Raw genomic sequence first — 13,579 nt, forward strand, 5'->3', positions numbered from 1 at the left:
AAAGTATGTGGACAGATGCTCGGCAAACATTTCATTACAAAATCATGGGAATTAATATGGAGTTGGTTTCCCCCTTTGATGCTATAACAGCCTCCACTCTTCTGGGAAGGCTTTCCACTAGATGTTGGAACATCGCTGTGGGGACTTGCTTTCGTTCAGCCACAAGAGCATTAGTGAGGTCGGGCACTGATGTTGGGCGATTAGGCCTGGCTCACAGTTGGCGTTCCAATTCATCCCAGAGGTGTTCGATGGGGTTGAGGTCGGGGCTCTATGCAGGCCAGTCAAGTTCTTCCACACCGATCTCGACAAACCCTTTCTGTATTGACCTCGATTTGAGCACAGGGGCGTTGTCATGCTGAAACAGGAAAGGGCCTTCCTCAAACTGTTGCCACAAAGTTGGAAGCACAGAATCTTCTAGAATGTCATTGTATGCTGTAGCGTTAAGATTTATCTTCAATGGAACTAAGAGGCCTGAACCATGGAAAAACAGCTCCAGACCAAGCAAATCCAGATTCGTCCATCGGACTGCCAGATGGTGAAGTGTGATTCAGCTCCAGAGTCCAATGGCGGCGAGCTTTACACCACTCCAGCCGACGCTTGGCATTGCGCATAGTGATCTGAGGCTTGTGTGCGGCTGTTCTGCCATGGAAACCCATTTTGTGAAGCTTCCTAATCAACAGTTCTTGTGCTGACGTTGTTTCCAGAGGCAGTTTGGAACTTGGTAGTGAGTGTTGCAACCAAGGACAGATGATTTTCATGAGCTTCAGCAATTGGCAGTCCTGTTCTGTGAGCTTGTGTGACCTATCACTTCGTGGCTGAGCCGTTGTTGCTCCTAGACATTTTTACTTCACAATAACAGCACTTACAGTTGACCCGGGGGCAGCTCTAGCAGGGCAGAAATTGGACGAACGGACTTGTTGGAAACAGGGCATCCTATGACGGTGCCACGTTGAAAGTCACTGAGCTCTTCAGTACGGGACATTCTACTGCCAATGTTTGTCTATGGAGGTTGCATGGCGGTGTGCTCCACTTTATACACCTGTCAGCAACGGGTTTGGCTGAAATAGCTACATCTGCTCATTTGAAGGGGTGTCTTCATACTTTTGTGTGTTTGTGTATATATCACAGGAGGCTGTTGGCACCTTAATTGGGGAGGACAGGTTCGCTCTCTTCCAGACATTTATGAGCCGCCCTCCTCTCAGCAGCCTCCTCTGGTAATATACAGTATAATATATATGGTTCTGGAACCCTGTATTTACATCACATCTTGACATAGCAGGTAGGCAAGGCAACCACATCTCCCAGTCATAGTAAAACCTTCCTCTTGAAAGCGGCCATCATCAGTCGGTAAGAAACGGTCAGGAAGGTTATCACGGCAGTAGTTTTATATTGATAAATGTACTGATGGACACTCTACTGGATCTATGAGATTACTGCATTGTTGTGTATTATAGAATAGTACTGTCTTTATACAGCAGACCTTCAAACCCATATGTTATAGAATACTACTGTCTTTATACAGCAGACCTTCACACCCATATGTTATAGAATACTACTGTCTTTATACAGCAGACCTTCAAACCCGTATGTTATAGAATACTACTGTCTTTATACAGCAGACCTTCACACCCATATGTTATAGAATACTACTGTCTTTATACGGCAGACCTTCACACCCATATGTTATAGAATACTACTGTCTTTATACGGCAGACCTTCAAACCCGTATGTTATAGAATACTACTGTCTTTATACAGCAGACCTTCACACCCATATGTTATAGAATACTACTGTCTTTATCTTTACTGTCTTTATACGGCAGACCTTCACACCCGTATGTTATAGAATACTACTGTCTTTATATGGCAGACCATCACACCCGTATGTTATAGAATACTACTGTCTTTATATGGCAGACCTTCAAACCCGTATGTTATAGAATACTACTGTCTTTATATGGCAGACCATCACACCCGTATGTTATAGAATACTACTGTCTTTATATGGCAGACCTTCAAACCCGTATGTTATAGAATACTACTGTCTTTATACGGCAGACCTTCAAACCCGTATGTTATAGAATACTACTGTCTTTATATGGCAGACCTTATAGAATACTACTGTCTTTATACGGCAGTTATGTTAGAATACTACTGTCTTTATACGGCAGACCTTCAAACCAGTATGTTATAGAATACTACTGTTATAGAGATACAGTATGTTATAGAATACTACTGTCTTTATACGGCAGACCTTCAAACCCGTATGTTATAGAATACTACTGTCTTTATACGGCAGACCTTCAAACCCGTATGTTATAGAATACTATTCCTCCCTGTCTAATGTAAATCTACTGTCCGGCAGACCTTCAAACATGTTATAGAATACCCCCAGACACTTCAAACCCCTTAATTCCTCCCTGTCTAATGTAAATCTAATCCACAGCACCATGTTGGTCTGAGGACATCTACCCCTTAATGTGTACCACGCTCTAATCCACAGCACCATGTTGGTCTGAGGACATCTACCCCTTAATGTGTTAGTTGGGGATGGGGATGTCTACCCTTGGGGACGTCTACCCGGCTAGGTTGGGGACGCCTACCCGGCTAGGTTGGGGACGCCTACCCGGCTAGGTTGGGGACGCCTACCCGGCTAGGTTGGGGACGCCTACCCGGCTAGGTTGGGGACGTGTATGGTTGGTGTGTGCCCTGCTAGTTGGGGACGCGTACCCGTATAGTGTGTGCCCGGCTAGTTGGGGATGTGTGTGGTTGGTGTGTACCTGGCTAGTTGGGGATGTGTACCCGGCTAGCTGGGGATGTGTACCCGGCTAGCTGGGGGTGTGTGTGGTTGGTGTGTACCCGGCTAGCTGGGGATGTGTGTGGTTGGTCTCATGCTTCTCTTCTCTCTCTCCTTCCATTCCTCTGTTTCTGGGTGTGTCGTTCAGGCCAGTGGTCCTCCAGCTAGACCCCGAGCTCCTGCCACACAGAGACCTGCTAGCACTTACAGGACGGAGGGTAACACTGATGCACAAACATATATATATATATATATATATATATATTATCACACACACTGATGCACAAACATATATATATATATAGATATATATATATATATATATATATAGATATCACACACAGTAGTGGTTTTATACCAGTAGCAGTATGCCTGCTTTGTAGTCAGTGACACCTTGTTTGTGTGGGTTGGCTACAATTCTTTGTCCATAAGGAAATTCCTATGACTTTGACTGATGTGTAACTGTCTGTGATGTGTTTTAGCAGTGAAGCCCTCCCTCTATCCAAGCGTCTCTGCTTTCAAATCTGGCAGCACAGGTGAGTGACCCTTTCCCTAAAACCTTCATCACCAACGTCCTCACCACCCTCTCTTGTTGGAACACAGTCAGTGCACCTCTTCTCTAGATCTTTACTGTAATGGAGATTGTGTTCTCAGTTAACTTAGTTTCTAAACCCGGAATCTGCAACCCTGTTCCTGGAGAGCTAACCTCCCCTAGGTTTTCACTACAACCCTAATCTAGCGCAAAAACAACAAAAAAATCCACCATGCGGATCTAAGACTAACGTGCAATCACCCCCTCCCACACACGTGCTTCTGTGCAGGTTGAATCAGGTTACTTAGGATGGAGAAGTGTGTGGGAGGGGGTGATTGTTTTCTTAGTCTTTCTCCCTCTTTCTCTCCCTTTGTCTGTTACTCTCTCGCTTCCCTTTTTTCTCCTCTGTCTCTCTCTGTCTCTCTCTCTCCTTCTCTCTCTCTCTGCATGCCAGGGCTGTCATTACTCCTTCTAATGTCTGTGGTAGTCTTGGGCTGTGGCCCATTGACTCTATGGCAGCAGCTGCCCCCATTCTGGTAGGTGTTTGATCATCCTTCAGTGACCAGGGGAATGCTTTCATTTACACAGTGGCCGACCACCATGCCAAAACACACCACTGTTGACACGGCACGAGATAAGTGTGTGTGTGTGTTTTCGCTGCAGGTGAAGTGTGACATGAGGGGAAGATGGGTAGAGATTGTTTGCTTTCTTGGTGATGTATTAAACTGTGATCTCAAGTCCAGCCAAAATAAACATACTGGCTTCACAATGCACCTTGGGTAATAAGACCAGCTGTGTGTGTGTGTGTGTGTGGAGCACACTTCAAACGCAGTCGTCACACACCCCTCCTAGTTAACGCGAGAGAGTGAAAGAGAGAGCTAACTAGAACTGCTACTTGGGAGGGTGTGTGACGACTGTGTTTGAAGTCTGCTCTGCACACACACACACACACACACACATAGCTGGTCTTATTACCCAAGGTGCATTCTAGTTAGCTCGCTCTCTCTCTCGTTATCTTTCTCTCGCGCGCTCGCCTGTTTTCCTTTGCTCGCTCTCTCGCTATCCCTCCCTCGCTCGCTCTCTCGCTATCCCTCCCTCGCTCGCTCGCTATCCCTCGTTATTACCCAAGGTGCATTCTACTTAGCTCTCTTTCTCTCGCGCTATCCTTCTCTCTCGCGCTATCCCTCGCTCTCTCGCTATCCCTCGCTCTCTCGCTATCCCTCGCTCTCTCGCTATCTCTCGCTATCCCTCGCTCTCTCGCTAACCCTCGCTCTCTCGCTATCCCTCGCTCGCTCTCTCGCTATCCTTCGCTCGCTCGTTACCTCTCGCTCTCGTGAAATAATCAAAATTGAGAAGACTACAGTATTAGAATTTAACAGAGACATTTTAAAGTGTTAGCTGATAATATATGTATTTTAACAATGTGCAAATAGTTGTAGTACGAATAGTAGGGAAGACAAACAGATACATGGTTGCCCTTTTCTCATGGCAACGGGCCACATCTTGCTGCTGTGACTGCACACTGTGGTATTTCCAGATGGGAGTTTATCAATGTTTGATTTGTTTTTAAGTTCTTTTGTAGGTCTGTGTGATCTGTATCTCTAATATGGTCATATGTTTGGCAGGAGGTTAGGAAGTACATCTCGGTTACCACCTGATTTTGTAGGCACTGGGCACACAGTCAGATCTGGCATTCGCCATTAGGCAGGCCTCGGCAGCCTCTCTCAATAGCAAGGCTATGCTCACCGAGTATGAACAGTCGTTGAGAATGACACAAATATTAATTTTCAGTCTGCTGCCTCAGTTTCTATGATGGCAATTTGCATATATCATTATTATTATTATTATTATCATTATCATTTATCGCCTTCCAGGTTCCCTCGGAGAGTTCATCAATGAGCTTGATGCCTTGATAAGCTCCTTTCCTGAGGACGGCTCACCTCTCACAGTTCTGGGCGACTTTAACCTCCCCACGTCTACCTTTGACTCATTCCTCTCTGCCTCCTTCTTTCCACTCCTCTCCTCTTTTGACCTCACCCTCTCACCTTCCCCCTCTACTCACAAGGCAGGCAATACGCTCGACCTCATCTTTACTAGATGCTGTTCTTCCACTAACCTCACTGCAACTCCCCTCCAAGTCTCCGACCACTACCTTGTATCCTTTTCCCTCTTGCTCTCATCCAACACTTCCCACACTGCCCCTACTCGGATGGTATCGCGCCGTCCCAATCTTCGCTCTCTCTCCCCCGCTACTCTCTCCTCTTCCATCCTATCATCTCTTCCCTCTGCTCAAACCTTCTCCAACCTATCTCCTGATTCTGCCTCCTCAACCCTCCTCTCCTCCCTTTCTGCATCCCTTGATTCTCTATGTCCCCTATCCTCCAGGCCGGCTCGGTCCTCCCTCCTGCTCCGTGGCTCGACGACTCATTGCGAGCTCACAGAACAGGGCTCCGGGCAGCCGAGCGGAAATGGAGGAAAACTCGCCTCCCTGCGGACCTGGCATTCTTTCACTCCCTCCTCTCTACATTTTCCTCTTCTGTCTCTGCTGCTAAAGCCACTTTCTACCACTCTAAATTCCAAGCATCTGCCTCTAACCCTAGGAAGCTCTTTGCCACCTTCTCCTCCCTCCTGAATCCTCCTCCCTCCTCCTCTGCAGATGACTTCGTCAACCATTTTGAAAAGAAGGTCGACGACATCCGATCCTCGTTTGCTAAGTCAAACGACACCGCTGGTTCTGCTCACACTGCCCTACCCTGTGCTCTGACCTCTTTCTCCCCTCTCTCCAGATGAAATCTCGCGTCTTGTGACGGCCGGCCGCCCAACATCCTGCCCGCTTGACCCTATTCCCTCCTCTCTTCTCCAGACCATTTCCGGAGACCTTCTCCCTTACCTCACCTCGCTCATCAACTCATCCCTGACCGCTGGCTACGTCCCTTCTGTCTTCAAGAGAGCGAGAGTTGCACCCCTTCTGAAAAAACCTACACTCGATCCCTCCGATGTCAACAACTACAGACCAGTATCCCTTCTTTCTTTTCTCTCCAAAACTCTCGAACGTGCCGTCCTTGGCCAGCTCTCCCGCTATCTCTCTCAGAATGACCTTCTTGATCCAAATCAGTCAGGTTTCAAGACTAGTCATTCAATTGAGACTGCTCTTCTCTGTATCACGGAGGCCCTCCGCACTGCTAAATCTAACTCTCTCTCCTCTGCTCTCATCCTTCTAGACCTATCGGCTGCCTTCGATACTGTGAACCATCAGATCCTCCTCTCCACCCTCTCCGAGTTGGGCATCTCCGGCGCGGCCCACGCTTGGATTGCGTCCTACCTGACAGGTCGCTCCTACCAGGTGGCGTGGCGAGAATCTGTCTCCTCACCACGCGCTCTCACCACTGGCGTCCCCCAGGGCTCTGTTCTAGGCCCTCTCCTATTCTCGCTATACACCAAGTCACTTGGCTCTGTCATAACCTCACATGGTCTCTCCTATCATTGCTATGCAGACGACACACAATTAATCTTCTCCTTTCCCCTTCTGATGACCAGGTGGCGAATCGCATCTCTGCATGTCTGGCATACATATCAGTGTGGATGACGGATCACCACCTCAAGCTGAACCTCGGCAAGACGGAGCTGCTCTTCCTCCCGGGAAGGACTGCCCATTCCATGATCTCGCCATCACGGTTGACAACTCCATTGTGTCCTCCTCCCAGAGCGCTAAGAACCTTGGCGTGATCCTGGACAACACCCTGTCGTTCTCAACTAACATCAAGGCGGTGGCCCGTTCTTGTAGGTTCATGCTCTACAACATCCGCAGAGTACGACCCTGCCTCACACAGGAAGCAGCGCAGGTCCTAATCCAGGCACTTGTCATCTCCCGTCTGGATTACTGCAACTCGCTGTTGGCTGGGCTCCCTGCCTGTGCCATTAAACCCCTACAACTCATCCAGAACGCCGCAGCCCGTCTGGTGTTCAACCTTCCCAAGTTCTCTCACGTCACCCCGCTCCTCCGCTCTCTCCACTGGCTTCCAGTTGAAGCTCGCATCCGCTACAAGACCATGGTGCTTGCCGCCACGGAGCTGTGAGGGGAACGGCACCTCAGTACCTCCAGGCTCTGATCAGGCCCTACACCCAAACAAGGGCACTGCGTTCATCCACCTCTGGCCTGCTCGCCTCCCTACCACTGAGGAAGTACAGTTCCCGCGCAGCCCAGTCAAAACTGTTCGCTGCTCTGGCCCCCCAATGGTGGAACAAACTCCCTCACGACGCCAGGACAGCGGAGTCAATCACCACCTTCCGGAGACACCTGAAACCCCACCTCTTTCAGGAATACCTAGGATAGGATAAAGTAATCCTTCTCACCCCCTTAAAAGATTTAGATGCACTATTGTAAAGTGGCTGTTCCACTGGATGTCTTAAGGTGAACGCACCAATTTGTAAGTCGCTCTGGATAAGAGTGTCTGCTAAATGACTTAAATGTAAATGTAATATACTCCAGAATGTTATGAATGATCAGATGAATTGCAATTAATTGCGAAGTCCTTCTTTGCCATGCAAATTAACTGAATCCCCCCAAAATATTTCCACTGCATTTCAGCCCTGCTACAAAAGGACCAGCTGACATGTCAGTGATGCTCTCGTTAAAGCAGGTGTGAGTGTTGACGAGGACAAGGCTGGAGATCACTGTCATGCTGATTTGAGTTCAAATAAAAGAGGGTGGTGCTTGGAATCATTGTTCTTCCTCTGTCAACCATGGTTACCTGCAAGGAAACACATGCCGTTGCTTTGCACAAAAAGGGCTTCACAGGCAAGAATATTGCTGCCCGTAAGATTGTACCTAAATAAACCATTTATCGGATCATCAAGAACATCAAGGAGAGCGGTTCAATTGTTGTGAAGAAGGCTTCAGATCACCCAAGAAAGTCCAGCGAGCGCCAGGACCATCTCCTAAAGTTGATTCAGCTGCGGGATCGGGGCACCACCAGTACAGAGCTTGCTCAGTAATGGCAGCAGGCAGGTGTGAGTTGCATCTGCACACACAGTGAGGCGAAGACTTTGAGGATGGCCTGTTGTCAAGAAGGGCAGCAAAGAAGCCACTTCTCTCCAGGAAAAACATCAGGGACAGACTGATATTCTGCTAAAGGTACAGGGATTGGACTGCTGAGGACTGGAGTAATGTCATTTTCTCTGAATCCCCTTTCTGATTGTTTGGGGAATTTGGAAAAAGCTTGTCCGGAGAAGACAAGGTGAGCACTACCATCAGTCCTGTGTCATGCCAACAGTAAAGCATCCTGAGACCATTCATGTGTGGGGTTGCTTCTCAGCCAAGGGAGTGGGCTCACTCCCAATTTTGCCTAAGAACACAGCCATGAATAAAGAATGGTACCAACACATCCTCCAAGAGCAACTTCTCCCAACCATCCAGGAATAGTTTGGTGACGAACAATGCCTTTTTCAGCATGATGGAGCACCTTGCCATAAGGCAACAAAACATCGATATTTTGGGTCCATGGCCAGGAAACTCCCCAGACCTTAATCCCATTGAAAACTTGTGGTCAATCCTCAAAAGGCGGGTGGACAAACAAAAACCCACAAATTCTGACAAACTCCACGCATTGATTATACGAAATTGACAGCATGCCAGGGTGGATTGCAGAGGCCTTGAAAAAGAAGGGTCAACACTGCAAATATTGAGTCTGCATCAACTTCATGTAATTGTCAATCAAAGCCTTTGACACTTATGAAATGCTTGTAATTATACTTCAGTATTCCATAGTAACATCTGACAAAAATATCTAAAGACACTGAAGCAGCAAACTTTGTGGAAATTAATATTTGTCATTCTCAAATTTAGGCCACGACTGTACATAGTCAAAGCTTTCCTTCATTTTGGCTCAGTCACAGTGGTCAGGTATTCTGCCACTGTGTACTCTGTTTTAGAGCCAAATAGCATTCTAGTTTGCTCAGTTGTTTTGGTCGATTCTTTCCAGTGTGTCAAAATAGTTATCTTTTTGTTTCATCATTTGGTTTGGTCTAAATGTGTTTCTGTCCTGAGGCTCTGTGGTGTCTGTGCTTGTGAACAGAGCCCCAGAATCAGCTGGCTGATGGGACTCTTCTATAGGTTCATCTCTGTAGGTCAGGGCTTTGTGGTGGAATGTGTGGGCATTCCTTTTAGGTGGATGTAGAATTGAACAGCTCTTTTCTGGATGTTGATCACTATAGGCCTAATTCTGCTCTGCTTGGTGTTTTGTGTTGTACACCAAGTATATTTTTGCTGAATTCTGCATGCAGATTCTTAGGTGTTTGTCCAATTTGGTGAATTATTGGTTGATGAGTGATGAGTGGACCTCACAATCACAGAGGGCAATGTGTCCTAGAACTGATTGAAGTATTTTTACCCCCTCTGTCATATCCTCTGTATCTGGCCCCCTCTGTCATATCCTCTGTATCTGGCCCCCTCTGTCATATCCTCTGTCTCTGGCCCCCTCTGTCATATCCTCTGTCTCTGGCCCCCTCTGTCATATCCTCTGTCTCTGGCCCCCTCTGTCATATCCTCTGTCTCTGGCCCCCTCTGTCATATCCTCTGTCTCTGGCCCCCTCTGTCATATCCTCTGGCCCCCTCTGTCATATCCTCTGGCCCCCTCTGTCATATCCTCTGGCCCCCTCTGTCATATCCTCTTTCTCTGACCCCCTCTGTCATATCCTCTGTCTCTGGCCCCCTCTGTCATATCCTCTGGCCCCCTCTGTCATGTCTCTCTGTCTCTCTCTCTCTCTGTCTCTCTCTCTCTCTGTCTCTCTCTGTCCTCTCTGTCTCTCTGTCTGTCTGTCTCTCTGCGCTCTGTCTCTCTGCGCTCTGTCTCTCTGCGCTCTGTCTCTCTGCGCTCTGTCTCTCTGCGCTCTGTCTCTCTGCGCTCTGTCTCTCTGCGCTCTGTCTCTCTGCGCTCTGTCTCTCTGCGCTCTCTGTCTCTCTGCGCTCTCTGTCTCTGCGCTCTCTGTGCTCTCTGCGCTCTCTGCGCTCTCTGTCTCTCTGCTCTCTGTCCTCTCTGCTCTCTGTCCTCTCTGCGCTCTCTGTCTCTCTGTCTCTCTCTCTCTGTCTCTCTCTGTCTCTCTGTCTCTCTCTCTCTGTCTCTCTCTGTCTCTGTTTCTCTCTGTCTCTGTCTCTCTCTGTGTCTCTCTCTCTCTCTCTCTGTCTCTGTCTCTCTCTGTCTCTCTGTCTCTCTCTCTCTGTCTCTCTCTGTCTCTCTCTGTCTCTGTCTCTGTCTCTCTCTGTCTCTCTCTGTCTCTGTCTCTCTCTGTGTCTCTCTCTCTGTCTCTCTGTCTCTGTCTCTCTGTGTCTCTCTGTCTCTGTCTCTCTGCGGCTCTCTGTCTCTCTGTGTCTCTGTGTCTCTGTCTCTCTGTGGCTCTCTGTCTCTCTGTCTCTCTGCTCTCTGCGCTCTCTGTCTCTGTCTCTCTGCTCTCTGTCTCTCTGCGCTCTCTGTCTCTCTGTCCTCTGCGCTCTCTGTCTCTCTGCTCTCAGTCTCTCTCTGCGCTCTCTGTCTCTCTCTGTCTCTGTCTCTCTGCGCAGGTATTGCCCTCTGGTGGTGACAGTCGCTGTTGTATTTCTGTTTCAGAATCCTATAAGAGAAGTCCAAGTAGCACAAGGACAGTCCAAAACGATTACGGTATTTATTATTATTATTATTATTATTATTCTTATTAGGATCCATGTGGTCTGACACATAACGGAAAATACATTAGACAAAAATACTTTACAATTTACATTTGAAAGACTTTACAAATAGACAAGACAGTTCTAATACCTGAAAGGTAACATTTAATGTGAGGGTGAAACCGTTGAATCAAGTCTGTATGTGCAACATTCACTCAGTACAGGTTGATTTGAGGCTGTTGCATGTAATGACTTGATGTGCATTCAACAAGGCCTGCTGTTCACCGGTTCACTGAATACACCGGGGATCATATATGAATGATGTCCGACCGTAGTGCAGCTGTAAGCAAAGCCGTTCGGATCTGCAGGCTACTGTTTGGCTAGCTATATTTTACTTCGACAGTAAGACGACGTTATAGCTACAAAACATATCTACACTAGTTACCACACACTTGGTTTTAGCTAAACTGTTGGGTACTTGCTGTGTAATCATACTAGCGTTAGTGTTCGGTTAACCATAAATACATGAGTTTACTTTAGCGATGCGGCTAGCTGCATCCAAGCTAACTAACATTTGACTGTTCCTAGGTGGGGTCGGGTCGTGGGACGCGGGGCCTGTAGTCGTCACGGCGGTACACCCGTTCACAGGGCAACAGCCTGGCGACCTGAGCTTCAACCCTGGCGACCGCATCACTGTGGTTACCAAGACAGAGTCACAGTATGACTGGTGGGAGGGAACGCTGAACGGACGGACCGGAATCTTCCCCGCTAACTTCGTCTCCTACCCCTGAACACACACACACACACAGGTCTGTCACACACACACAGGTCTGTCACACACATGGACACTTATATTGCTGGGAGTAATGTTTTCAACACACTACATGGACACATGATGTCCCACACTCTCTAACACGAACATTCTCCACAATGTTCAAGACTCACACTAACTGACTCTGATTACTACAGTTCAGGGGAAGGTCTTCCTATAGGATGGTATGGGTAGCCACGCTGTCTTCCTATAGGACGGTATGGGTAGTCACGCTGTCTTCCTATAGGACAGTATGGGTAGCCACGCTGTCTTCCTATAGGACGGTATGGGTAGTCACGCTGTCTTCCTATAGGACGGTATGGGTAGTCACGCTGTCTTCCTATAGGACGGTATGGGTAGTCACGCTGTCTTCCTATAGGACGGTATGGGTAGCCACGCTGTCTTCCTATAGGACGGTATGGGTAGCCACGCTGTCTTCCTATAGGACGGTATGGGTAGTCACGCTGTCTTCCTATAGGACGGTATGGGTAGTCACGCTGTCTTCCTATAGGACGGTATGGGTAGTCACGCTGTCTTCCTATAGGACGGTATGGGTAGTCACGCTGTCTTCCTATAGGACGGTATGGGTAGCCACGCTGTCTTCCTATAGGACGGTATGGGTAGCCACGCTGTCTTCCTATAGGACGGTATGGGTAGCCACGCTGTCTTCCTATAGGACGGTATGGGTAGCCACGCTGTCTTCCTATAGGACGGTATGGGTAGCCACGCTGTCTTCCTATAGGACGGTATGGGTAGCCACGCTGTCTTCCTATAGGACGGTATGGGTAGCCACGCTGTCTTCCTATAGGACGGTATGGGTAGCCACGCTGTCTTCCTATTGGACGGTATGGGTAGCCACGCTGTCTTCCTATAGGACCGTTCCTACCTGAATTTGTCCAATAGAAACTCTTGTTTTCGTTGCAAAAAAAAAATTCTACAGTGTTTTGATTAATGAATACACCCCCAGATGTTACCAGCCAGCTCTGTTCACTTCTAGAGACCCGAACCACGCTGGAAAGGGTGATGTAGAAAGACTATATCCGAGCCAGTGCAGTGCAGTTTGGGTCGGCAAGATGGTGTGAATAAGGTACCAGTTTTAGAGCATTGAACAGAGGAAAGCTAAAGAACGGTGCTGTTATCACGGACTCTGCTACTCTGTTACACTGTTTTATTCTCACTCACTATTTTATATGCTCTCCGTCAAGTCACAAATTGGTTTGACAAGGGTGTTTGACATATATTACAATGAAGTCAATAGATTATTATTATAGATTATTTAATTTTTTTGTTTCTATAAAATGCATTATATATTACTATTATATTATCTGTGCCTGTGGGTTATTTTATGTTCTGAAGTTTCTGGGATTATGTGCAGTATTTTTCTCCATACTACCGTTTTGTATGATCAAAAGTATTTAATATAAAATCTGTTTTATCTTAACATCTGTATGTAATGATAGTTTGTACGGATTTCTCTCTGAATGTGTGTGTGGATATGTATTAAAGAACCTTGTCTGTAAGAGGTGTAGTTTGTCTTCTGGCCACAGGAGGGCGATGTACTCCTGTCTCTACTGCCAATCAGGATGCTGTCCCATTTTCTACCTACCCATGTGTCATGCATTAGATTGGTGCAAGCATGGCTGGTCTGTAATATCAGTTTTTTTTTTTTTTGTCAAATTTCCCCATGTCCACTTGCCAACACACCACTCACAAACACTGTGTGTGTGTGTGCATGTGTGTGTTGTGAATGATTGTCCAGGGTGAGTACAGTTCTACTTTGGAATAGTAGATTATTGCCCTG

The 13,579-nt window shown here is 47.4% G+C and overlaps 1 protein-coding gene across 5 annotated transcripts in view; it reads left to right on the forward strand.

The window, feature by feature from the left end:
- sh3yl1 (SH3 and SYLF domain containing 1) overlaps window positions 1–13,298 on the forward strand; it is a 51,777-nt gene extending 38,479 nt beyond the window's left edge. The window contains exons 8-12 of one of the 5 annotated variants that reach the window (XM_029688587.2): window positions 2,945–3,014; window positions 3,279–3,332; window positions 10,930–10,980; window positions 11,556–11,776; window positions 12,776–13,298. In XM_029688587.2, coding sequence (XP_029544447.1) covers window positions 2,945–3,014; window positions 3,279–3,332; window positions 10,930–10,980; window positions 11,556–11,758 — 378 coding nt within the window. In that variant the 3' untranslated portion in view covers window positions 11,759–11,776; window positions 12,776–13,298. Of the gene's footprint in view, window positions 1–2,944; window positions 3,015–3,278; window positions 3,333–6,191; window positions 6,749–10,929; window positions 10,981–11,555 lie in introns of those variants that run through there. The other 4 variants (XM_029688586.2, XM_029688588.2, XM_065004364.1 and 1 more) reach the window with 4 other exon arrangements.
- Window positions 13,299–13,579: the final 281 nt, after the last annotated feature.

This window comes from Oncorhynchus nerka, linkage group LG18, assembly GCF_034236695.1.
Source record: "Oncorhynchus nerka isolate Pitt River linkage group LG18, Oner_Uvic_2.0, whole genome shotgun sequence".
Classification (NCBI taxonomy): Eukaryota; Metazoa; Chordata; class Actinopteri; order Salmoniformes; family Salmonidae; genus Oncorhynchus; species Oncorhynchus nerka.